The sequence below is a fragment of the Palaemon carinicauda genome, chromosome 31 (assembly GCF_036898095.1).
Source record: "Palaemon carinicauda isolate YSFRI2023 chromosome 31, ASM3689809v2, whole genome shotgun sequence".
Taxonomy (NCBI): domain Eukaryota; kingdom Metazoa; phylum Arthropoda; class Malacostraca; order Decapoda; family Palaemonidae; genus Palaemon; species Palaemon carinicauda.
The window spans coordinates 352109-377440 of NC_090755.1; the positions used below are offsets into that span (position 1 = coordinate 352109).

The 25332-nt window shown below is 37.1% G+C and overlaps 1 protein-coding gene across 1 annotated transcript in view; it reads right to left on the bottom strand.

Moving 5' to 3' along the window:
* The window catches only part of LOC137624223 (uncharacterized), an 80985-nt gene that overhangs the window by 22672 nt on the left and 32981 nt on the right, over positions 1 to 25332 (bottom strand). The window contains exons 8-12 of the mRNA XM_068354725.1: positions 24814 to 25110; positions 24563 to 24670; positions 19686 to 19796; positions 19452 to 19578; positions 14194 to 14378 (exon numbers count right to left, since the gene is read on the bottom strand). Coding sequence (XP_068210826.1) covers positions 14194 to 14378; positions 19452 to 19578; positions 19686 to 19796; positions 24563 to 24670; positions 24814 to 25110 — 828 coding nt within the window. The remainder of the gene's footprint in view (positions 1 to 14193; positions 14379 to 19451; positions 19579 to 19685; positions 19797 to 24562; positions 24671 to 24813; positions 25111 to 25332) is intronic.

The following is a 25332-nucleotide window of genomic DNA, read 5'->3' on the forward strand; positions in this document are numbered from 1 at the left end:
CAGCTCGGAGAGAATAGAAAATTGCATAACAAAGCTAACGAAAAGTTTGCATCACCAGCAATACTGGTGAAAACACAAATTGGCATAAACTAGTCTCGCTAACTTTCGGGCAAAAACCTCTTGAAGTAATGGCATAATGCGGAGTATGTAGTCTCAAAACGTGGGAAAGGTTCTGATCACCCTGTAAACGGGTTAAATAGGATACGAACCACGAGAAACATGGTGGGGAGATCACCCCATAACTGGGTTAAACAGGATATGAACCCCCAGAAACATGGTGGGGAGCCAACAGTCCTTGTGGTAATATATAAGTTTCACTCAATCAACTAATTATTCCAAATGTGGTTTGTGGCTTTAAAAAATAAGCTGATTATGGGTGTTAGTCTAGCAAAAGAAATTGAACCAATAAAAATATACATAATTCACATAACTGCTTGAAATCAATCTACAGTAGTTTTAGAAATTTTGGCATCTTCAAGTATTTAAAAAAATACTTCTCTCTTCTGGGTGTTGTATGTTGATATGACTCCAATTGGTTTAGTCTAAATTTCCATCCAGTCATTCCCCATTTATACCACTGACCAATGACTTCAGGTTATCTACCTGGTTGTATAAAATTTATCAAGTTCACTAGAAAATGGCAAGCAAATAATTTGCTCTATACACTTGGTAACATTATTGGTAAAATTTCACCTTCCCATATGCCAAAGATGAATGACTGTACTTGAATCACTTAAAAAATGTCCGAATTGACACCTGTGGCCACAATACTATGGAACTAAATTGAGAAATATACTGTATAAAATTTTATTACAGGAGTCCGGATATTTCCATTTACAGTTCATAAACATGTTCCATACTTACATTATCCATAGCTATGAAGCCAATTTCTTGGCAATAAAATAATATAATTGGATGGGAAATGATACGAGGGAGTACATCATACAATGGTATGGTCTCCAACCGAGAATTTTACGCACACATCATTCATCACAGAAATAACGAACATATTTTCACTTCACAACTATTAACCAATGAACTATTCTCCCTTTTTCCAGTCCAAAGGTGTTGATTATGTAAGCAGCTATAATTTCACAACTCAAGAGTCTGAAATAAGTACCTTTTAAATTCAAGTTTCTATCTTTTCACAAGGGTCTGTTACATGTATGTACAAACGCATAAACCAAGATGTCTTTGAACATGTATACTGGAAAAATTCGGCTTACCAGTTCCTAAGTTTTCCTGGTAACTAAGTAGCCTTTGGTGTATTCCTGTTTCTGAAGTGTCCATGTCGTCATATCCAATAACAATTTCATCAGCCATCTTCTTATATGTCAGTTGCTGTTCTGTATTCTCATCTGAATCTTACAACGAACATTGTACGTAGCATTAAGTGACGATAAAACCCTCAATCTCAGCCTGAATGCACCATACCATTTTAGACTACAGACAAACGAGCCCTTGTTCATAAATTCAGCATCCAGATCCACCAGTAGTAACTACCTTCCAAGCGTGCTTTGTGGATGAGTGTCATTCATAAATGAACTACCTGGATTCCCTGGTAGTAACCATCTACCCATGAAAAAAATTAATTGTGAATGAGTCCATATTTATAAATGACCCATCTGCATCCATTAGTAGTAAACCTAAAATGCAAGACCAAAGCGCAGGCAACACCTTGATAGAATTTCCTAGCATTTTTAATTGACAATTTTGAAAATAAACTTTTCAATAAAGCCACAAAGTTTTTTTCAATTAGAAAATTGTATATAGTTTGATTTGTAATCACAGGTATAGACAAATTGGATTAAACTGGAAACAACATTATTCCAGACCCAACTGGAAACTAAGTATTATTCCAAAACAAATATTGCTTTGTTTCAATTATAACTCCAGTATTTCCCATTAATAAATAAATGGGCAAGCTGTTAAAGTTTGCACCGACTTATTCACAATTCATCCTCATCCAATCTTTTATGAAATCCAAAAAGTTGTAGACTTCTGGATTTTATCTATGAATCTGGATATAGCCAAAAGCAGGATTTAAAGCAAGCACAACTGCGGGACGAAGGTACGGAACACGTAAAAGACATTCAAGTGTACTGATGACATTACCCCCAGAAGGAAGTAGTCTGAAGTTTAGCTTTGAAGATATTCAAACCTTAGTCTCCACTCAAAAACCTTGAAAATTAGCAAAAGTGGTTACTCGGCTTCTTGGCAATCTATCAAATTTCAACTAGGGCCAGTAGTTCTTCAACTCAGCCTTCTTCAATTCCAAGTTACATTATGATGCTTACCATTCTGGACTAGGATACACTTCCCAAAGACATTCCTCCATATATGAATGATGAGGAAGAGATGATACACCAGATTTTTCAATTATTTCTTTGGGTCAACACAAGACAGTATGGAAGGTAGCAGGTTCTCAACTGTGAATCAAGGTGGTGTATACCTGAACAATTGCTCCCTTCTGGTATGTAGACCACAGACTAAGTTTAGGGCATTAGAGGCTGTGAATGAGGGCTATATTTTAATGGGTTTGTTTGTGATGAAAAAAAAAAAAAAAGACACAGGTCAGACATCTTTACATTCGATGTCATGAGACAGCTTCATAGATAAAAGATGAATTTTCCTATTGCAATATAGTATTTACTTATGAGAACAGGATAAAAATGCAATACTTGTCTATAAGTGAGAATATGAAAACCTAATTCTCAAGGTAGAGCTAGGGAAGAATTGGTTAGGAGACCAAATATGAACTCCCATCTCGAAGACAGTAAAATCTCTTTAAATGTAAAATTCTTGAAAAGTGCACAGGGAGGGACAAAAGTAATGCTAATGCAAATTCCAAAAATAATACAATAGCTACAATTTTTTTTTAACCATTAAATTAACTCAATGAATTATATACAGAGCAATAATGTAAAACACCGAAGTCGTCAAGGATGTGTTCTTATTGACGCTTATATCAACTCCATGGGAAATATTAGAGATGTTCATGATGATTCAGAGAAGCTAAACTCCCATCATTTCAAGTAACAGAAACATGATTTTACTTCTAAAATCAATTAGTTCCATATGTACCTTAAAGTCATAAGGAATTAGTTCTCACTGAAAGTATCTGTTCATCACCTATTTATTTCCTATATTTCAACTGTCTTTCTTCCATACATATTACAACAATGTGCCTAGGCTGGCAAGATAAGGCTAACTGGGAGGAAAACTTCCATCAATATTTGTATCGGTTAAACTTGCGTTCTAATACAGTAGCTCACAAAAGCCCACATTTACAATGAAATTCATGAAAAGGGGAGGATGGAGGGGAATCATTTATGATTTAAAGAGAAGACTGAATGGATTGAAAAAGTTGTAAAAAGACCCTATGGAAAGCCATTATCCTCCTCTCTTCCTGGTCACATTCGAATGAGACTAATTGGTGTAATCCAATATGGTCACTGTGACTGATCATTCAATATCAGAGCATGTCCCCAAAATTACTGACTTTAGAATGTCCATGTATGAAAGCATCACTGAAACTGACAACTTTAACAATCATCACACCATACAGCTCTAATTTAATGATGGAATCCAAAACACTAGAATATCTTGCTATTCAACAACACTCACTAAAGCTGATATAGGAAGGGGATTTGAAACAATATGAGGCGACACACTGAACTTAATAACTGAAAGAACAGCATGGTTATCGAGGAAAACAATGTTTTAAATTATATTGGTAGGCACTAAATTTTTTTGGATCATTTAATTGAATTCAAGAAGTCATCACATTAAACACACCAACAGCGAGTACAACTCTTAAGAAACTAGAAGCTCTCACATTACTGTTACCTTAATCTTCCACAATTAAATAACATGAAAGCACAGAAATGCTCAAAATATAGGTCCTCAACTTACAAACCCTTTGACTTATAAACAGTCGGATACAAACAGAAATCCGACTGAAAATAAAGATAGGATAAAGAAATACTGTAAATAAATATTATATCATCTAATACAGTAGCAAAACAATATATGAAATAACTTGATATCTATTTCACATGAAACCTGACTATTTGTTGGCTTTTGTACCAGGAAATCATAAGCATGGAATTCAAGTTAGGCCTACCATATGCCAAATTTTAACAAAATTGGTTGAAACAGTTTCTTGAAACCAATTAAGCTGAGGACCTTCTGTAGTAGCTACCTCACCATCCCTGACCATTTATAACTTATTAGCAAAGAATGCATCATCCAACTGTGTCGTAAGAGCATGTACGAATCTGAACAGAAAATAATGTACGAACCAGAACATACAAATAACTATCTACTGATGACAAGACAACCGCTTACCCTGCATTTACCACAAAGGGTAGTAAAACATCGAATCCAAAAAGGATAATTACAACATAATACCCTTGAAAAGGAGAACAGAACTACCCACCAATTTCTCACATGATCAGTATTAAAAAAAAAAATACACTAGTTGTCCTACAGGGAAAACAGCCTGACCTCCGACAGAGATAGGAGGGGTAAAGTTTTCTATCATTTTCAAAATTGTGGTGGTCTACTTTATCAAAAATAATTCTGTCAATTTATCAGACCAGGAGAAATCATACCCTCTTAAGTACTCTATCTCTATGACACTACTCAAGTCTGGCTATGACATGTGATGGGTTAGGTAGTATGCGAGTGGAATTGATAAAGACAAAGGAAGCAAATGCTGGATTCAACCACAATACTGTAAAAAGATAGTTCATATCATCAGAAAAAGAAATAGGCATGTGTTATGGAGGTTTTCATCAGTCAAATTACTAACATTTATCGAAGGAATTCTGCTAACAATAGTAATAGCTGAGGTCATTATACCACTAGAAGAAAATGTGCACTGTAAAATTATGTCCAACTAATGAATATGTTAGGTGAGATAAAAGGAAAAGGCCTGATGCTGTTCCTGTCCACAACCTCGTTGAACTAATAAACAGTACCACCTGTTGGCAGTTTCCTTGCACTAGTCCAGTACATATTGCCAATACTTAGGATTGACGTATATGACAGGCATAATGTCCTAGCATTAATGGCAAGAGAAAGGATGACACAGGTAAAAATGAATTATTTTCGATCTTATGAGATTGCGAAGTTGATGCTTTCCAGTTAATAGATTATGATTGGATGGTAAGATTCTTGAAAATAATGAAGATTTATTCCATGGATAGATGGGATACCAAATACTTACCCATTCACACCCAAGATCAAATAGCTGTAAACCCCAATTCACTCTCACTGCCCTCTGGTGATGATTGTGGTTCTCAAAGATTCAAATAGTATTTCTAAAACCATTTTAATTACAAAGTGCCAATTATTCATATCTTTCTAGGATGAGGTTGTTCAGTTTCAATAGAGGCCAACAAACACGGGGACTCCTTTTCTTTAACATTTTTCGATAAAAATTATTAACCCAACAACTTGTTTTAGTGATCCTAACATTAGTTAACCAGTAGTAATACAAAATCTGATAAGGTTAGAAATCCTTTGCAGAAATGTATAACATTGCCACTGGAACATTCATCAAAGACCTTGAGGGTTAAATGCAAACAAGTCATTCATGATTCATGACTGATCTTGGACATGCATTCTAAACCACTTCCCAAAAACGGACAAATTCAAGTGCTGGAAGGCAAGGAGTGGTGATAAAAGGATGGAGGTAATTTGGGTTCCCAACCCTAAACTAATAACCTATTCATTATGCTTTAACCTTTCAATATATTACTAGGAAGTGACGTCTCCCAAAAAATTTACTCAAAACAAGTGTCCAGGTATACAACGGGAAATAACACTCCAGTGGGATGGCGACTGTAATCCAGGACTACTGCCAATGGGTTGAAGGATATGCTTCTTAAGAACACATCATAGCATGTTTGACATTTTGAAAATCTCCCTTTTAATCTGCTTAATTTAAATTCTCCATTCTCAATATTGGTGTCTTTGAGACAGTTAAAAAGAAAGTTTTTTAATACTGCTGCTATGCACACGTTACACAAATGGTAATTGAGCGCTGAAAGCACAGTCATAACACTTTTAAAATTTCTATACTTGCCTGATGTTCACATTGGTTCCCTCTCAAAGCTTGCTTATATCGACGTTACCCAATATAATAATTAAAAATTATCCTGTTTTCTTCACGTCATATGGCTTAGTCCTCTAGCCCTGTCGAGACATCTAGTACATTGAAATAATTCCAAGCACTAGATGCTGGTAAGAGATACAATCAACCTTATACTATACGAAACATACCTTACAAGCAAGGGTTTGCTATTCACTAATATGTTTGTTTAGATGTCACTAATGGCCAAAGGGAGAAGTTTTCCCAAAGATGCAAGACCGATAATTCTTAAAATAATGCATCTACTGTAGATTGCAAAAATTTACTCTTGACTGACTATAAGAAATTTTTCATTATTTAGTCCTAAATATGTCCTGATACCTGAAACTGATGAATATATTCCTAAATGCGTAAGTATAGTATTAAGATTGGATCTATAAGCATCAACTATTTGGCGCCTAATGGACGACCTTGACATCAAAGTCACAACCACTAGCTGCCCGATAAGACATCCGATGTACAGTAACCCCTTGAGGTACAATCCGTTCCGGGACCGAGCTAATATTTCAATTTCCTCGTATCTCAGATGAATTTTTCCCATATAAAATAACTGAAAAGTTAATCCGTTCCCACCCTCTGAAAAAACCCTAAAAACAGTATATTACAGAGGAAAACCAGGTTTATAATTGTTGTAATCAACATCCTACGCTAACAAAACAACAAAGGCTATAAACTGGTTATGAAATGTAACATTATTATGGAGTTCTTACCTTCACGGAAGACGGTAGCGGCTAACAGAGGTGTGTGTGGAGGAGGAGGAGGGATAGAGGATGGGGAGGAGACACTTTTCATTTTCATTTTTATTTTTTGTACTTTTCTTCTTCTGGCTTGGCTCTTTTGCCTCTCTTTCCTTTTCCACAAGATTAGAAAAATCCTGCCACTTCGCTAACATGTCTCTGATTTCTGCCGTAGAAAGGCGGCTCTCGTCTTCCAACTCCTAGCTACTGAGCTCCTGCAACACCTCCGAATGTGTCATCTCCTGGAGCTCGATCAATTCCTGTGTCTTGAGCTCTTCCTGATGCTCCTCGACAAGGTCGTTCACGTCTTCCTCGTCTACCTCCAAACCCATGGACTTTCCAAGAGACATGATTTCATCCATCACAACAGGTTCGGGGTCATCAGGGTCTGTTGTATCGAACCCTTCAAAGTCCCTCTCAGCGACGGAAGCTGGCCACAATTTCTACCATACTGAATTAAGAGTTCGTCTTGTAACACCCTGCTATGCATCGTATATAATTATCAAACAATGAACGATGTTGAAATGTTCTTTCCAAAATTCCCGAAGGGTGAGATAGGTGTTGTCTGTGATATTGAAGCATTTCTTTAACAAATGCTTCGTGTAGTTTAAAATTGGAAATAACTTGTTGTTCCATGGGCTGGAGGAGTGGCGTGGTGTTGGGCGGGAGATAAAGGACCTTCGAGACCAGGGGCATTGTCAAGGACCAAGAGCCACTTCAATGGCAGGTTTTTCTCAGACAAATATTTTTTGACTGCCACACCAAAGCACAGATTAACCCATAATGTGAAGAAATGCCGTGTAACCCAAGCCTTAGCATTAGCGCGCCGCATCACTTGCGGTTTCTCTTTTCAAGATCCTATGGCTCTTTTTCCGGGTGGTACATCAGCAGTGGGTTGACCTTACAGTCACCGCTGTCAATGGCACACAAGGCTAGAGTTAACCGGTCCTTCACGGGTTTATGGCCCGGTAGTCTCTTCTCCTCTCCCGTGATGAAAGTCGTCCTGGGTATCTTCTTCCAGAAAAGGACACTTTCATGGCAGTTGAAGACTTGTTGAGGGATGAAGCCATGTTGGGTAATAACCGAGGCAGAGGTTGTGACGAAGTCCATCGTGACTTTTGCATCGGAACTTGCTGCTTCCCCATGCTTCACAACCGAGTGTATCCCAGGCCTTTTCTTAAAATTATCCAGCTAGCAACGACTGGCTTTGAAGGTTTCCGGCTGCTTGCTTCCCTTCAAAGTCCTCATAGATTCAACCGGCCTTCTCGCATATAATAAGTCTCGGTCACGCAATCTCCCGCCAACTGTTTCTTCTTTATCCTTAAAATATGAAAGCCTCTCCATCTCGTCGTGAACATCATTACGGAGCTTGGAAAGGATGGTTACTCCTTTGGAAGACTTGGTGTTCTTTATAGCCTCCTCCTGCTTGAGGATGGTACATATAGTTGACATACTCCTCTCGTACTGGCGCGCCAGCTCAGTCACTCTTACGCCACTCTCATGTTTTGCGATTATTTCATGCTTCATCTCCATTGTCATCATACGCTTTTTCTTCTCACTACCCTTGTTTGCACTCGCTTGCTTTGGACCCATTGTTTATTCACTTATTTCTGCTGATTCACGCAAAAAAACACGTAAAAAAAAAAGCAAAGAATACGGCCGATGCTCGGAGTTAACTTTACGCAATGGCAATTCGACGGGAAAGACTGAGTGATGCTGTCCTCATGATCAGCCTCTCGCACACGCGGCAACGTGGCGGCCGCATAAGGAACTACCGTATCCTGTATCTCAAGTTTTTCCTTGCATCTCTTAATGGAAATTTGCTCGGAACTCTCCTCGTATCTCAATTTTCTCGTATGTAGGGTCGCTCGTATATCAAGGTATTACTGTACTTTTCTTTATATATTCATTAAAAAAGAAAAACTGCACCCTAGCATAAAATATCTATCACTATATGTGCTTGAAGTGTTTCATATATAATTATTTTTTCCTAATTCATAAAAAATTTTTGTAATCAGATTTGAAAAACTAAGCAGTACTTTGACAGCATCTAAGTATGAAGGAAATGCAACAAACATCTCATTCCTATCTTATACATTTTAGGAATATTTCCCCATAGATAGCAGTTTTTATGCCATGTAATAGAAACATTATCATTCTAAATTTTAATACATTTCTGATTACAGTATGATTGTAAAATATAACAATTTAGGATAAAAAGAACACAAAATTAATGCTATGACTAATGATAAGGTCATTACTGTAATTTGTAAGTTTTTTTTTTTAATTTTTTACTTGTGACCAAAGCACAAGTCCTTGATGCAACATATGGGCAATATACGAACAAGTCCTATTGCCATAGATTTGTAACCAACTCCATTTGAGGCCAAAGCAGAGGCACTAGTATAATCCAGATGTGTGTTAATACCCTGAACTTGTTTATCACCTGGCTAATCATGGTGAACAGCGTAAAGGCATACAGATCAAGATATAACGTCTTCTAACAAGGCACCTCTTTTGCAAGCTAGATCCAGATTTGGCAAAATACAAACCTCTATTGTATTACTTAGGGACGTTCCAAACTACAGTTGTCCACGCCAACTTAAAATCTCCGGAAGAAACCATTAGTTAAAATTGCGTTTTCCCTGGTGTGATTATCTTGTATCTGGTATAAACCATAAAATAAGGAATATTCCTCTCAAAATAGAACGAGGCAACATTATTCTGATATCTGGTACAAGGACCGTGACCTTGTTCCCTCTTTCTGGATATAAGTTAAAGCCATCATGTTCTCTGGAAAAACCACTAGTGGACACGCATCCGCAAAAACGCTGACTACTGCACCTGAAGAGTTTTCGAAACTGCTATAAGTTCTAGACATTACATTCCTGAACACAGGGGCCAAGAAACTTTAGATCCAAGGAAACACCCAAAATGCAAGTTGATTCTCCATTACAGAATAGAGATATTGACGAAACCCATCTTGAACAATATGTTCCAACTGCATTTGAGATGTTACCAAATTATTCTCATCTTTAGGCAGCCCATCAGAAAGTGCTTCTCCAAGGAAGCCATGATGGTTAACAGTCTCCTCCCCACCATCTAAACTGATATCATATCTTGAATTTCTCTACCAAGGGCAGAAAAGACATTTTTCTTTTCTGACAGAAAAACAAAAATGAACTGTTGCCAGTGTAATACCCAAATATAGAATTTTTAGGTCTCCCCAACATCTGAACTGATATTTCTCGAATTTCTCTACCAAGAGCAGAAGACATTCTTCTTTTCTGACAGAAAAACAAGAATGAACTGTTGCCAGTGTAATTCCCAAATATAGAATCTTTAGGTCTCCCCAACATCTGAACTGATATTTCTTGAATTTTTCTACCAAGAGCAGATAAGACATCCTTCTTACCTAATTGAAAAACAAAAATGAACTGTTGCCGGTACAATTTCCAGATATAGAATCTTTAGGTTTCCCCAACATCTGAACTGATATTTCTTGAATTTCTCTACCAAGAGCAGAAAAGACATTTTTCTTTTCTGACGGAAAAACATAAAAGAACTGTTACCATTATTATTTCCAAATATATTATTCTTGAGTAGAAACAAAAGGCAACTTCAAATTGACCAGGACTCCCAACCTTTTAGTAGCTTGAGTATCTGTAATTTCTAAACCAACTTCCTTGGAAAATAGCCAGTTGTTTACAATAAAACCACCATGATGTCCAGAAACCTTATCCACTTAGAAAAAGAAACTGGAGCAGTCTGATGACCAAACCATACGCACTTTAATTAGTATACTTACACACTGAAGGAATTTCCTTAAATCTATTACAGAAATGTTAAATGTAAGTATTGGTTAAGTCTATGGTGAAAATCCAATCTTCTTGCCTTAACGACTTCAGAAATGCAATGGAATTTCCAATGAAAACCCAGTTAGAGCTTTCCACTTAGTGATTTAGATCATTGGGCGCATGTCTCCGACATCACGACACTTTGGGGACTAGGACTTGACCTGTTTTAAAGCCTCAGCTTATGAGTTTTCAAACTGGAGGATTTCCCAAACCCAATAAGAGTGGGAAAGCCTTCCTCTAACAAGATGTTGAGAAAGATAGTCATAGAGTTCTCATATAAGGTCTACTGTAAATGTCCTGTTGACAATTCAGCTTAACCATGCACTAGAATGGAATCCTGATGGTCTACCATTGTTAAAAAGCTCTAGATATGTAGTTGGGAGCTGTTTTCTAATGAAATATGTAGGCATGCCTGAAAAAATAACTTGAAAGTTGTCTTGGCATCTACTTGTGAAATAAACTTATATAGACTTAACTAATAAACGACCGAAAATAGAGGAATTAAGGAACTATTCTGTGCATCAGACAAACACACTTGTTCCTTAAGTTTAATCATAAAACCCACACAGGCTGCTAAAGACTTAGAAGCTCATCTGAAGTTTGATCTAAATCAGTCCAATTTTCTATTACAAGGTTACGAACCGATGGCCTAAAAGATTCAAAATATCCCCTACTAATGTGTAAAAGAGAATTTTATGAATTATTTCCCCTTTAATACTTAAAAATAATATTTCTTCATTGAGCTTGCAAAGACTGGATTTAATATTTTCTGAACACTAAAAATTAGTTCAAGAAAAATACTTTGACGAGATTCAATAACTAGGTTAGGTAAAAAGATTCGTTTTTATAAATGTCTGAACGTCTTGTGGGATAGAGGGCTTAACACTGCACTGAAAAAAGAACCTGAATTAGTTGCTTTTCTTAGGGTTGTGGTGGCCGATGCTATAAGGTCACTGACTGGAGAAATGGAGAATGGGGTCGAGTCCCGCTCAAACTCGTCAGTTCCTTTGGTCGCTGCAACCTTACTATCCTTGTGAGCTAAGGATGGGGGCATTTGGGGGAGCCTATAGGTCTATCTGCTGAATCAACAGCAGCCATTGTCTGGCCTTCCTTGGTCCTAGCTTAGGTGGAAAGGGGGCTTTGGCACTGATCATTTGTATATATGGTCCCTGGTTCTATCTTGGGTCTTGAAGGCGTTGTCGTGCTTGACAGAGCAATGTCACTGTCCCTTGTCTATGCCATACATAAGCGGCCTTTAAACTTGAGACAATTTATAGAATCCATTCAAAGCAATCATGAAAACTGAAGGGAATTAGTTGTCTTACAGGAGCCTTATTCTGTAGACTTTAAGGAAGAGGAATCAGAAGTGGTTATTGGTTATAAGTAACTTAATAGTTCTTATATGCCTTTCAGTAATAAGTTTTCCCCTAATTGTTAAAAAGGAGATATCTGAGTCTTCAACTGTATCCTCTCCATTTTTTCTTTTCACGTTCGGAAGAATTCTCCATTACGTTAAATACTGGGTTTCACATTTGCCCCCTTTTAATGGGAACATTTGCACCTGTTCATGGAAAGGGACTAGTTTCAGCAGTTGGGGTAATAGCCCCTATATTCACACAGAAAAAAATTGAGTTTCACTGGTAGCCAAAGCTATAAAACTGATATCATATGAAACCTGATACAGCCCAACAGTAATTGGAACCTAATGATATGCTACACCGTTAATATATGAAACAATCAGATGCTTCATAGTTCTAATTTTGGCAAGAGGATGGATATTTGGATCCACTGTACCTTAAATTCCAGTGCTTCATATGGGTTAACCCAATTGCAGTAATGCAAGAGTCGCACAGAAGATCCGATAGTAATTTTAGTGTGAGGCTTCAAGAGAAGTAACCAACTATGCATTATAGTGTGGTGGCCTATTGGAAACATCCCAGCCTGGTTATCTATTGAACTGAGGTTCAAGTCATGCTCAATCTAGATTAGTTTCTTTTAGTGTCTGCAACCTCACCATCATTTTGAGTTAAGGGTGGGTGGTTTGGGGGATCCAATAGGTCTACCTGCTGAGTAATCAACACGCATTGCCTAACCTTTGGCCCTAGCTTTGGTGGAGAGGGGGCTTAGGCGCTAATCATATATCGTCTGTCTCTAGGTCTTTGTCACTGCCCTGGCCTCTGCCAGTCATGAGCAACCTTCAACCTAAACAAAACCATTCGTAACCCTAACAGACTGGTGCACTGAAACCTTGAGGCAAAACTTGCAATGATAATAACAAATCCAGAAGACATACCATATAACCAATATTAACCTAAATGACCATAAACTGCAGCTACCTGTAGGTCGGTAACTAATCGACCCATAAAAAAAAAATAAAAGGGGGGGGGGGGAGCGCCGAGCAGACCGTAAGACAGAGGCAAGAGCGACTTGCCTACGAAATATTATTACCATTATAAATTGTTTCAATACTAGGCTGGAGGCCTAAGTCTACTGGTGTGATGGAAAATTTTTATTTTTGTGGGGAGTAACGTCGGTATAAGCAAGCTTCGAGAAGGAAGCAATACAACCATCCTGGGCAATTCATAGAAATGAATGTTTTCACTCCCAAGAATCTTGGACTTTCACAAAAAACTTCCAGAGATTACCTGTCTCAACTCGTGTCAAAACATTGGATATCAAAAATCCAGTTATATTTAAAAACAGGAACTTTAGCGCTTCTTCCCAAAGTGCCTCTTCAGCTGATATCCCAGTCTTGTCAGTCTGTATATTGGCAATACTTTTAAATTCACCAGCCATACTGCATATTTGAAAAATACATTCACTTGACACATGCACCTTGGAGACCTTGCAGAAAAATGCACTTAGTTTCCACTAAAAAAAATGCCCAAGATATTTAATAATTTTTAAAGGCCTTTTTCACATATTCAATAGAATCATAATCCTCCAAATGATCAAAGTAATTTTGGGCACAAAGAATCTAAGTGCAATTTAGGGGGAAACGGATACAAATTATTGCTGAAAATCCTCAAGTCAGTGTGCACATTGGAAGTGCTACTAACCTAAGACTCTCTTTGACTACTTCGAGAAACGTATGGAAAGATCCCTCGGGAAGTAGCTTCTTTGAAAATCCACGATGATCCTTGACGTCGCGCCGAAAAAGAACTACTCATTTGAAAACATGAGGACAGATGAAGCGGTATGGCAGGGAAAATATTTTCATCACCAAGTTGAAGACTGCGTTCATTACAATGCTGCATGTAGAGGCTTATACTTTGTTGCCGGTGATAAAATTGGTAAATTCAATCACCAGCGTATATTAAACTGCAGCATCATCTACCATATCCAACTCAAGGGGCTGAATTTCTGAAACACCCATAAATGGTGAAGCAGAGGTTTAACTCAAGTGATTTTCTACAGAAAAATATCTTCATACAATTACCTGGATGTACGTATGAGCAAACTCTTCCGACCTTGTCACACGCACGGCTTTGCTGCCAACCGGGGCAAATTCTTGATCTGAAGTTCTTGAAGTGGAACAGGATCTCCAACGGTGAATGTGCACTGGAGCATTTGTCTTTGGCCTCGCACGAACCCGTCTCTTCCAAATCTGTACACATTTCATCACTGCAAACAATATATAATTCAAATGCATTAATATCTAGTTTAAAAGAAAGAAACAATATTGCAATACAGATAAAGAAATTAAATTTGCTTCTGTCCCTATCCTTACCAACCAGCCATCAAAAACCGGTTGAAAACGCTCGCCACATGTGATGCTTGCAATCAACATGTTCTTCTCCCGTCATTCCCGGCACTGACAACTACGTCACATTCGTAGATAAATATACAAATAACCCTTGGCTTCTCATGAACTGACAAAAGCAGCATGTTTAAAATGCTATGGGATGCAACGCCACCTAATGTTTAGTAAACATACTTTCATATCAGTTCATGGAATACCAATTACAACTTACCTTTTTGGAATATAGATCCATAAAAATTTCTTAAAAAAAAAAAAAACCGATCATTTGTCTTGTTAAATCATTATATAGTTACCACTATATACAGTACTTGCAGTAATTTGAGCCCTTTGTAGTAAAATTTAGATCAATGCAATTGTCCTTCATATCACGACTAACAGGCTCCTTGACAACACTTCTCTCTCTCATTACAGAACTGCCTTCGCATCACTTAAACTGCATTGGTCCAATCACCTTCTCTAGTGGTTTTTTGTGACTTCAAGACTCTCCTCACTCGAAGATACACTATTTCTTAATGCAGGTCCTCATGATGCAAGATTCCCTTTGCAGGGAGTTTTCCACAAACAAATTTCATCAATCTCTCAACACCAAGGATAAAAGATAATTCTTCAAAATTATTGCATTATAAAATATAGCGTCTATCCAAGGTTCCAAGAGTCCTGTCACTGAAGTATCCTTCACATGTTGATAATATTTGTACCTGGAATAAATAAGGCAGCCTTACAGGTGAGGATATTTTATCCTCAACCTCAAAACTGTCCTGTGATGCAAATATTTGTTCCTAACAAAATGGATGGATTACTAGTAGCCAAAAAATGAAGCTTAAAACAACATGTCTTGGTATATTTTTTTATTTGATTACAATTACATTAGAACTATTAAGTTCATTAATATAAAATGTTCAATCCTGGTTTCAACACTTTTACTGAATTATATTTAGTTCAACTACCAAACCATTGTAGGAAAAAATACTTGTCCAGACATGAAATAAACAGTAACTTCTACAGAATCTCTGCCATACAGCTTCTGTATTTTATAGATTTGATATACCTTGCAAATTTTGCAAGGTATTACCTCCGATGGTTCAAATACACCTCTATTACGCAAGTAAACAGGCACCACAAACATGAAATTCCTAATTCAATTAATAGCAGTAAACCTTAGCTTAAGAAAAAAGAAACAGCCAAGAAAGAAAAAGTATAAGCTCTATTGTTAAATTAATAACACAGGATGAGAGCACGTTCCCAGATAGGCTGAAGATCAAGTGAAAAGTTGCATAGTTGTCCGACACTACTGGTCACACAAGATTAAAAGATGTGGACAGACAAGTAGCATTCAAGGACTACATTGCTTGTAAAAGGATAACTGCTTTTGAGATTATTGTAATAACTGAAAATTGTGATCGGGAACAGCTTACCCTTTTCCAGTTATGAATATGAGAAGGAAGAATTGGGTTATATGTCCGTAAAACTAATAGCCAGAGAGAGGTTGGCCTACCAATTCAAAATTAACATAAAATTAAACCAAACCTTAGAAAACAGAACTACTACAGAGAATAAGGACCGAGAAATTCTTGAAAACTAGGCTAGAAGCCTTCACTTTGAAGATGATTCATCAAAACTTTCTTTTTCTTGAAAAGGGAAAAACCTGCTGACAAAACAGACTATTTTTCTTCAGGTTAGTATCTTTCAAGGCAAAATGCAATATCAAATCTTCCAGGGAAGCATTTTAGACTTATCATAACTAAATAATATACCTCATTGGTTGCCTATTACAAGGCATTTGCTTCATCAGCATGTGACGTTGACCAAGTTGCCGTTTCACCATAAATCTTGTTTGAAGAAAAATAAGAGATTGATTTTTAGTTTTCTGGCTTCCTGACATCGAAGGTCATTGATGCCGATTAAAGAAAAATAAAAATACCATAGCCTTCACAAATAGGATGCCATTGACTTGTTCCTCAGGACTCCATTCAAAGACAATTTGGTTTTACCTTATCCACCTATGACATGCCATTGGGTGTTAAAACCTTAACTGCCTGGTTAAGTCCCTGCCATTTCATGCATTCATCCCAAAAAATAATCATATAAAAGATTAGTACTTCAGTATTGACTTTGCATATCAAACATACAACTGGAACACTTGGCAGCATGAATTACCCGTAAGATAAATTTGGGATAGTTAAACTTTTCCCATGGTCTCAAATGATGATAATTTGAGACAGAATGCAAAGGCATGCTCCTCCTCAACTTCATGAAACAGGTCTTGCTTTAGTCGGTAAATTCAAGCATCTTTGATGCAATATTTATTACCAAGTATAACAGCAAAAGAAATTAAGACATACAAAACCCACACTCTTCTAATACTAATCCAAATTATCTGGATTTTATGTTCTAAGAACCCCACCATTTGATATTACCATGTGTATCTTCAAGTAATACAATTTATGGTCTATGACTGGTTGTTACTCTTATTTCCAAAGTTTTGCCACAATACATATACAGTACAAACTCCCAACAAATTAAATATAACCATGGAATCACCTAATTCAATCCTATGCATTGTCATCGAACAATAACAGTTTGCTACATTAAGACATAAGGTAAGTTTCCTTTTGGTTCCTAACTTGCCCACTTTATACCTACACTTTAATATCCATGTCTTCATATGCACTATTCTCCACAACTTTCTGAAGATTCATACAAGTCTTTACAGCCATAATCCGTGTACAACTTTTCTGACAAACTATCTCAATTATGCAACTTAATATTTCCATTGCATTAGATGTAAGGCTCACCATTTCATAATCACATTTGTAACAGATGATTGCCCTAAGAGGTACACTATTTTTCTTTCACATCTGACAACTATATGGAGTTATTCGAGTCAAGAAATCTCTTATTTCATTCAAGGTATTCCCACTATCTAAAACCTTTTTCACAAATCAAATCTAATTGCTGATAGTGCTAATAACATATCAAATGTGAGGCTCTTAAAAAATGTCCACAAATAGAAGTGTAAGCCCATCAATGGGTTAGAAAGACTCAAAATCACATTCCGAAAAAAGCCATTTGTAATAGCAGAATCACATATACTTGAATTCAAGTCAGAGGCAAATCACTCTCTCTCTCTTTCTTCTTCATACCCTAAAGATCAGCGCGGGAGGTACTTTTATTTATACTCAAGAACATTATACAGTACAATATAACCTCCTGTACCTAAAAGCAAGTTTGCAAGTGAAAAGTTTTCCAATCACTAGCAACAAGCAAGGGATAACACAGTCACTGGTTATATTCCTGATAGGTGCAATAATGAGTATTTCATCTAGTCACTCTGATTAATAACTTAATCCTGATCAGATGATAACATTGTATTAAGGGAAGATAAATTAAAGGTGGAAACCAATGTAGTATGTTACCACACCGAACACCTGCGAAATATTACCACTAGAGTTTGAACCTTTTGTCTTAGCCAGACATTTTGACATAGGATACATCCCAAAGAATGACATCCTTTTGCCAACTCCTACACCAAATAGTATGGCATATGCTTACACCAGTCTCTCTCTCTCCTCTTCCCAACAGCTGATAACATTAAGCATATAACACTTTAAAAAGTTGCTTCAAGTGGGTAAATACTGTAGCTGTTTTGTGACTATTTCTCCAAATTTGTTCTCGTCATCTTTATATTGGGTAATGGGTAGGTTCAAGAACAGCAAAGAATGCTAAATGGTATACCAAATGAATACCCCTTCAATTAATCTTCATCTTCAAGACTATTATAATTTTCCTGTTTAAAATCTATCCATTACTTTTTGGGCAAATGTAACACTCTACTTTTCTAACTAGGACTAAAACATGGCTTCTAATAATACTTACAAAATTAATGTTGCTTAAATTTCATTTAAATTTCCTATTTCAATTTGACCTCCAGGTTTCAAACTCATAAAATTACCACAGGTGATCTTAAGTTCTCCTACCCTTTTCAGTTAGGATGTCAGCAAACCCAAGGAAAATAATAATTGTCAGCATCTACAGATTTGCAGAGCAATGGAATTGCCATATATACCTAATGTAAGCTAAAATTTAGCCGCTGCAATAAATTTTTTCTGCTTCAGGTCCAATATCTCAATAGCTTGTCATCCCCCCAGACAACCAAGATGGTGCATTTCATTATATTAGTAGAGTAAACCCTTCCCATCTGGTTATGTGAACACATATGAACTAAAAATTTACCAAAAGGAAGTCTCCTTACTCAAACAGAAGACTAGAATTTCCTTTTTTTGTGTGCGTGTGTGTGTAGGACACAAACTGCAAAAATCTAGTTTGCAGAGCAGTCGAATGAAAAATTTCCATTTACTCGTTTAGCCAAACGAAACTAATGAGACAACTCGTTTAGTCAAACGAAACTAATAAGACAAAACTCAAACAATAAAATTGCAGTGTTTGAAAAAGGCCATCAATCACTAGCACTTGCTGCCAAGCAAGGTATTCTCATGTTTGAATTAGGGCCTCTTAAAATGAAAAGTCCTAATCTTCATTAGTTTACCATAAACAAATGCCTCATTTTTTCTCTTCCATCTCTTACCCGATGGCGATTGGAGAAAGAATAAAAATCACTAAGACCACCGAGTTAAAAGTCTTATTGGGTTGGCTAATGCATAAAATAATCTTAAGAAGTTTCCAATTCTGCCATGCAGAATTTCTTCTTTGTTCAGTGTCCTGAAGAAACTTGTAAAATTTTATTCTACAAGCTCCCAACCTTCTATCAAAGTTTTTTGGTGATTTGATTTAACCCTTGCATAACATAAACTTTTGAAAAATAGAAAAATATTCAGGTTCTATTCATCAAAAATGCAATCGATGCCTTAAGGAGGTTCATTATTTGGTTATACTGATCCTTGAACTGCTATCAAAATTAGCATCACAATACATACCTGTACCGGAAGAGGATCATGCACCTACGTCGATCCGCAGCATCATGGAATTTAGGACACATATCTTTAGCCTTACATCCATCTGCATATCGACATAAGCGGGTCTTGAAAGTGAAGACATTCAATGCTGTAAGAAAAATGTTAAATTAAGTACACAAACAATCACAACAAAAATATTTAATATAAATATGAACTAACATGCCATTCAAAATCAAATAATTATATAAAACTCACCCTCGTCAATCTCTTCTTTCAAGACATCACCAACTCTTTTCAGCAACTTGGAAAGAGGTCCCTCCATCTTAGCTTTGGCTTCCTTAAGAGCTGCATTTGTAAGTTTTGGTTCTGTTGAAATTAGAAATTTAAATTAGGGAACAATCTCCTACTCTCTATACGGTAAAACTATCTTAGAAATTAAATTTAAAAACAATAGTCCAAATCATCATTCAAAGTCAGTTCAAATGCTTTTCATACAAATCCACTAATCATAAAAGATGAAACTAGGGATCCTTAATGGATTTGATTTATATAAATTAAGTATGGGCATTTTAGCTGTAATCTTCCCTACCACTGGGAATCATAAGGCCATAATCACCATATTGCAGGGTTATTTACTAAAGTGGTGAGCTCTCCGTTAACTCCAAAAATATCACATTCCTCTCACTCACACAAGATGTACCAAAGTTTTTTGTGGCCATTGTTATAGTTTTGCCATGATTTACTTCATGTCTCGGACACTGCACATTTCTCGGTATAGTTAGAGAAAAATTGTGAAATAATAAAAGAAACTAAGCTATAAAACAAATGTCTTATTTAAAAAAAACTATCTGAAACAGTTGATATAGTGCAATAGTCACCCCTAGCTTTGTGTATTTGTTTTTCGCACTCACATTGTGCACCTTTTTAGGCTACCCATGGTCCCGATGTTTTTTACCTCAACTAATCAAAAAATAAGTTACTTTGTACTTGTGTAAATGGTAATTTCTTAAAACTTTTTATTCTAATTACATTCAGTCAAACCCTATGATTGGCTGTGCAGTAAATATAGTCTTCATTGTCATCTACTGCCTGGCTAAAAGCCACTATTGCTATCCTTCAAGTTTCATTAGAGTGCAAATCATAAGCAAGTAACCCATACCCTAGTTAAAATTATTCAGGAATATGATCATGTATGTACATACATACATACATACATATACCAAGGCACTTCCCCCAATTTTGGGGGTAGCAGACATCAACAAAGAAACAAAAACAAAAAGGGGGACCTCTACTCTCTACGTTCCTCCCAGCCTAACAAGGGACTCAACCGAGTTCAGCTGGTACTGCTAGGGTGTCACAGCCCACCCTCCCACATTATCCACCACAGATAAAGCTTCATAATGCTGAATCCCCTACTGCTGCTACCTCCGCGGTCATCTAAGGCATCGGAGGAAGCAGCAGGGCCTACCGGAACTGCGTCACAATCGCTCGCCATTCATTCCTATTTCTAGCACGCTTTCTTGCCTCTCTCACATCTAACCTCCTATCACACAGAGCTTCCTTCACTCCATCCATCCACCCAAACCTTGGCCTTCCTCTTGTACTTCTCCCATCAACTCTTGCATTCATCACCTTCTTTAGCAGACAGACATTTTCCATTCTCTCAACAAGGCCAAACCACCTCAACACATTCATATCCACTCTAGCTGCTAACTCATTTCTTACACCCGTTCTCACCCTCACCACTTCGTTCCTAACCCTATCTACTCGAGATACACCAGCCATACTCCTTAGACACTTCATCTCAAACACATTCAATTTCTGTCACTCCGTCACTTTCATTCCCCACAATTCCGATCCATACATCACAGTTGGTACAATCACTTTCTCATACAGAACTCTCTTTACATTCATGCCCAACCCTCTACTTTTTTACTACTCCCTTAACTGCCCCCAACACTTTGCAACCTTCATTCACTCTCTGACGTACATCTGCTTCCACTCCACCATTTGCTGCAACAACAGACCCCAAGTACTTAAACTGATCCACCTCCTCAAGTAACTCTCCATTCAACATGACATTCAACCTTGCACCACCTTCCCTTCTCGTACATCTTATAACCTTACTCCTACCCACATTAACTCTCAACTTCCTTCTCTCACACACCCTTCCAAATTCTGTCACTAATCGGACAAGCTTCTCTTCCGCGTCTGTAACCAGTACAGTATCATCCGCAAACAACAACATGATTTACCTCTCATTCATGGTCCTTCTCGTCTACCAGTTTCAATCCTCGTCCAAGCACTCGAGCATTCACTTCTCTCACCACTCCATCAACATACAAGTTAAACAACCACGGCAACAACACACATCCCTATCTCAGCCACACACTCACCGGAAACAAATCAATCACTTCATTTCCTATCCTAACACATGCTTTACTACCTTCCACCAACTACATATAACCTCGACACATTCCACATTGCTTCTCTATCAACTCTATCATACGCTTTCTCCAAATCCATAAACGCAACATACACCTCCTTACGTTTTGCTAAATATTTCTCGCATATCTGCCTAACTGTAAAAATCCGATTATTACAACCCCTACCTCCTACCTCTTCTAAAACCACCCTGTACTTCTAAGATTGCATCCTCTGTTTTATCCTTAAATCCTATTAATCAGTACTCTACCATACACTTTTCCAACTACACACAAACTAATACCCCTTGAATTACAGCAATCATGCACATCTCTCTTACCCTTATATAGTGGTACAATACATGCACAAACCCAATCTACTGGTACCTTTGACAACACAAAACACATTAAACAATCTCACCAATCATTCAAGTACAGTCACACCCGTTTCCTTCAACATCTCGGCTCTCCCACCACCCATACCAGATGCTTTTCCTATTCTCATTTCATCGAGTGCTCTCCTCATTTCCTCTCATGTAATCTCTCTCTCATTCTCATCTCCCTCACTGGCACCTCAACACCTGCAACAGCAATTATATCTGCCTCCCTATTATCCTCAACATTCAGTAAACTTTCAAAATATTCCGCCCACCTTTTCCTTGCCTCCTCTCCTTTTAACAACCTTCCATTTCCATCTTTCACTCTCTCTTCAATTCTTGAGCCAACCTTCCTTACTCTTCACTTCTTTCCAAAACTACTTATTCTCTTCATATGAATATGTATATAATTTATGTAAAATAACTTTTTTTTTTAATTAGATTTCTACCTACCAAGGCACTTTCCCATTTTGGGGGGTAGCCAACATAAAAAAAAAAAAAAAAAAAAAAAGGGGGGGGGGGGCTTTTCTTCACTTCACTCCTCCCAGCCTGACGAGGGATTCGGCCGAGCTTGGCAGGTACTGCTAGGGTGCCTCAGCCTTAAACTTAGCAGCTTACATATGTTATATGTACGTTAAATTTATGTACAGTACATTGTACTACAAAACTAGTACAATGGGTTGATGTAAAAATAACACACGTTCATGTAATTGTAACCTGAGAATATTATTGTGTTCTGTGGTGGCCTATTGGAAACGTCTCAGCCTGGTTATCTATTGGACTGAGGTTCGAATCACGCTCAATCTAGATTAGTTTCTTTTAGTGTCTGCAAACTCACCATCATTTTGAGTTAAGGGTGTGTGGGTTTTGGGGATCCTATAGGTCTACCTGCAGATTCATCAACAGACATTGCCTGAACTTCTTTAACCCTAGCATTGGTGGAGAGGGGCTAGTCCGTCAGGAACATTCGGGAGTATTGGTCCCTCATACAAAGGACATATGACAAGTGGAGAGAGGGAGACTAGACTAATACACTGGTGGTGTTTGGAGACATTTCAGCTACATCTGCTGTGACCTGGAATTTATTTCTGAACTCGCAACGATGTAATATTTTGAAGACAAAGAAAATTCATCTGTTCAAGATCAGAAACTGTGTTCCTACATAAAAACTTGTTACATCTGAAACTAAGCAATGTCGTCTGTCCCTCGCTGCATTGAAGTTTATGAAGTCAACCTAAGACTTACTTCTTTGTAAGAACTTTGTTTATTATCAAATTAGTTTATGGTGTGCTGTGAGTATTCGGTGGATCTTGTAGAATACTGTGAACACTTATGTTAAATATTAAATATAGTTATTCCACTGTATGATTGCTGGCTATAATTTTCATTTGCTGTTTGATAAACTATTTTTGGTATATTTGCACACTAGGTCATGTACAACAGTTGAACGTAACAATATGAAATATCTGGTTCAATTTTAGTTAAAATATTTTCATTTTAATTGTTTGTACCCTCAAGCAAGAAAACTCTAATCCAAGACAGTGGAAGGCCATGGTACAGAGGCTATGGCACTACCCAAGACTAGAGAACTAAGGTTTCATTTTGGAGTGTCCTCCTAGAAGAGATGCTTACCATAATTTAAGGGTCTCTTATACCCTTACCAAGAGGAAAGTAGCTAGTGAACAACTAACCCCTTGAATAAAGAATTGTTTGGTAATCTGTGTTGTCAGATGTATAAGGACAGAGGAGAATGTGGAAAGAAAAGGCTAGACTATTCGGTGTATGTGTGCGCAAAAGAAAAATGAGCCGAAACCAGAGAGAGGTATCCAATGTAACACTGTCTGGCCAGACAAAGGAGCCAATAATTCTCTCGTAGTAGTATCTCAATAGGTGGTTGGGGCCCTGGCCAACCTAGCTTAGCTAGTAATAATAATAACAATTTTGTTTTAGAGGAATTCTCCTTATCCTGTGGCCTTCTACGTAGTGCCACACGCTTTGGTGAAAGCGTATTGCATAGCACAATGAACAATATTGTAACTGTCAGTTAAGCTAAGAAAGGCTAGGCTAGCCTAATCTCACATGTATTGTATTCAGCAGTGCACTTATGAAACAAAAATTGTGTACAAGTGTTAAAAAAAGAAAAAAAAAGGCCCTAGCACATAACCCTTTAGGGAAGTTGGGGACAAATGTAGATGAATTTCCAATATTCTTAAGAGGTCATTAGTCACACTCCTCAAAACAGAAATATTCAAGACAAATTTAGATTAACCCCTGTAAAAGGTTATAGGCTGTCTATATAATTAACATACTGTAATTTTAAAATGATGCTTACTATTAATAGCAGATTTAACTACAACTTCCATCTTTGCATCAGGAAACCGAAATCCTGACAACAAGTTTATCATTGCTGGTTCTCCTTTAAAAGTGAAGTGGAGTGCATCTGGAAAGTAAAAGCTTGCATCAACTGCTTGAAGAAAAATATTATATATAGCAGGTCTTTGGGTACATAAATAATCCATACTCAATGAAATCTTCAATCATATACAACAGAAACACTGTACTTCATGAATAATTGCAACTTACTTTGTATAAGGAGACCTTGACCACATGCTCCTAATCCCACAAACATTTCATTTATATCTTTCACAGATACAATTTTGGTATAGTTGCTCACAACTATGGTGAGTAAAGATATTACAGGTTGTACAGGAGCCACAGGTACAGCCACAATAGGTTCAGCCTTTTTCTGTGATAATTGTGGGTATGAAGTAGTCTGCTGTGTTTTGTTCATTTTACTTTCCTTCTTAATTCTGTCCAAGACATCATGAATGCTCAGCAGCAGCTCCAAATCTTCACTCTCAAGTTTGCTGCTTACATTTTCTTGAATTCAAATAAAAACGTAAGAGCTACAGTATTACCTTAAAAATATTTTAATTAAGCTTTTACTATAAAACACCTTAAAGTCATTCAAATTAAATTCACTTAATTTATTATCATAATTAAAATACTTCATCTTCATTAGTATTGCTTAAAAAGTGTAATTAATTCAAATATAGGGCAATGTTTACAACTCCATAGGCTATTTTCATTTAAAAAAAACCT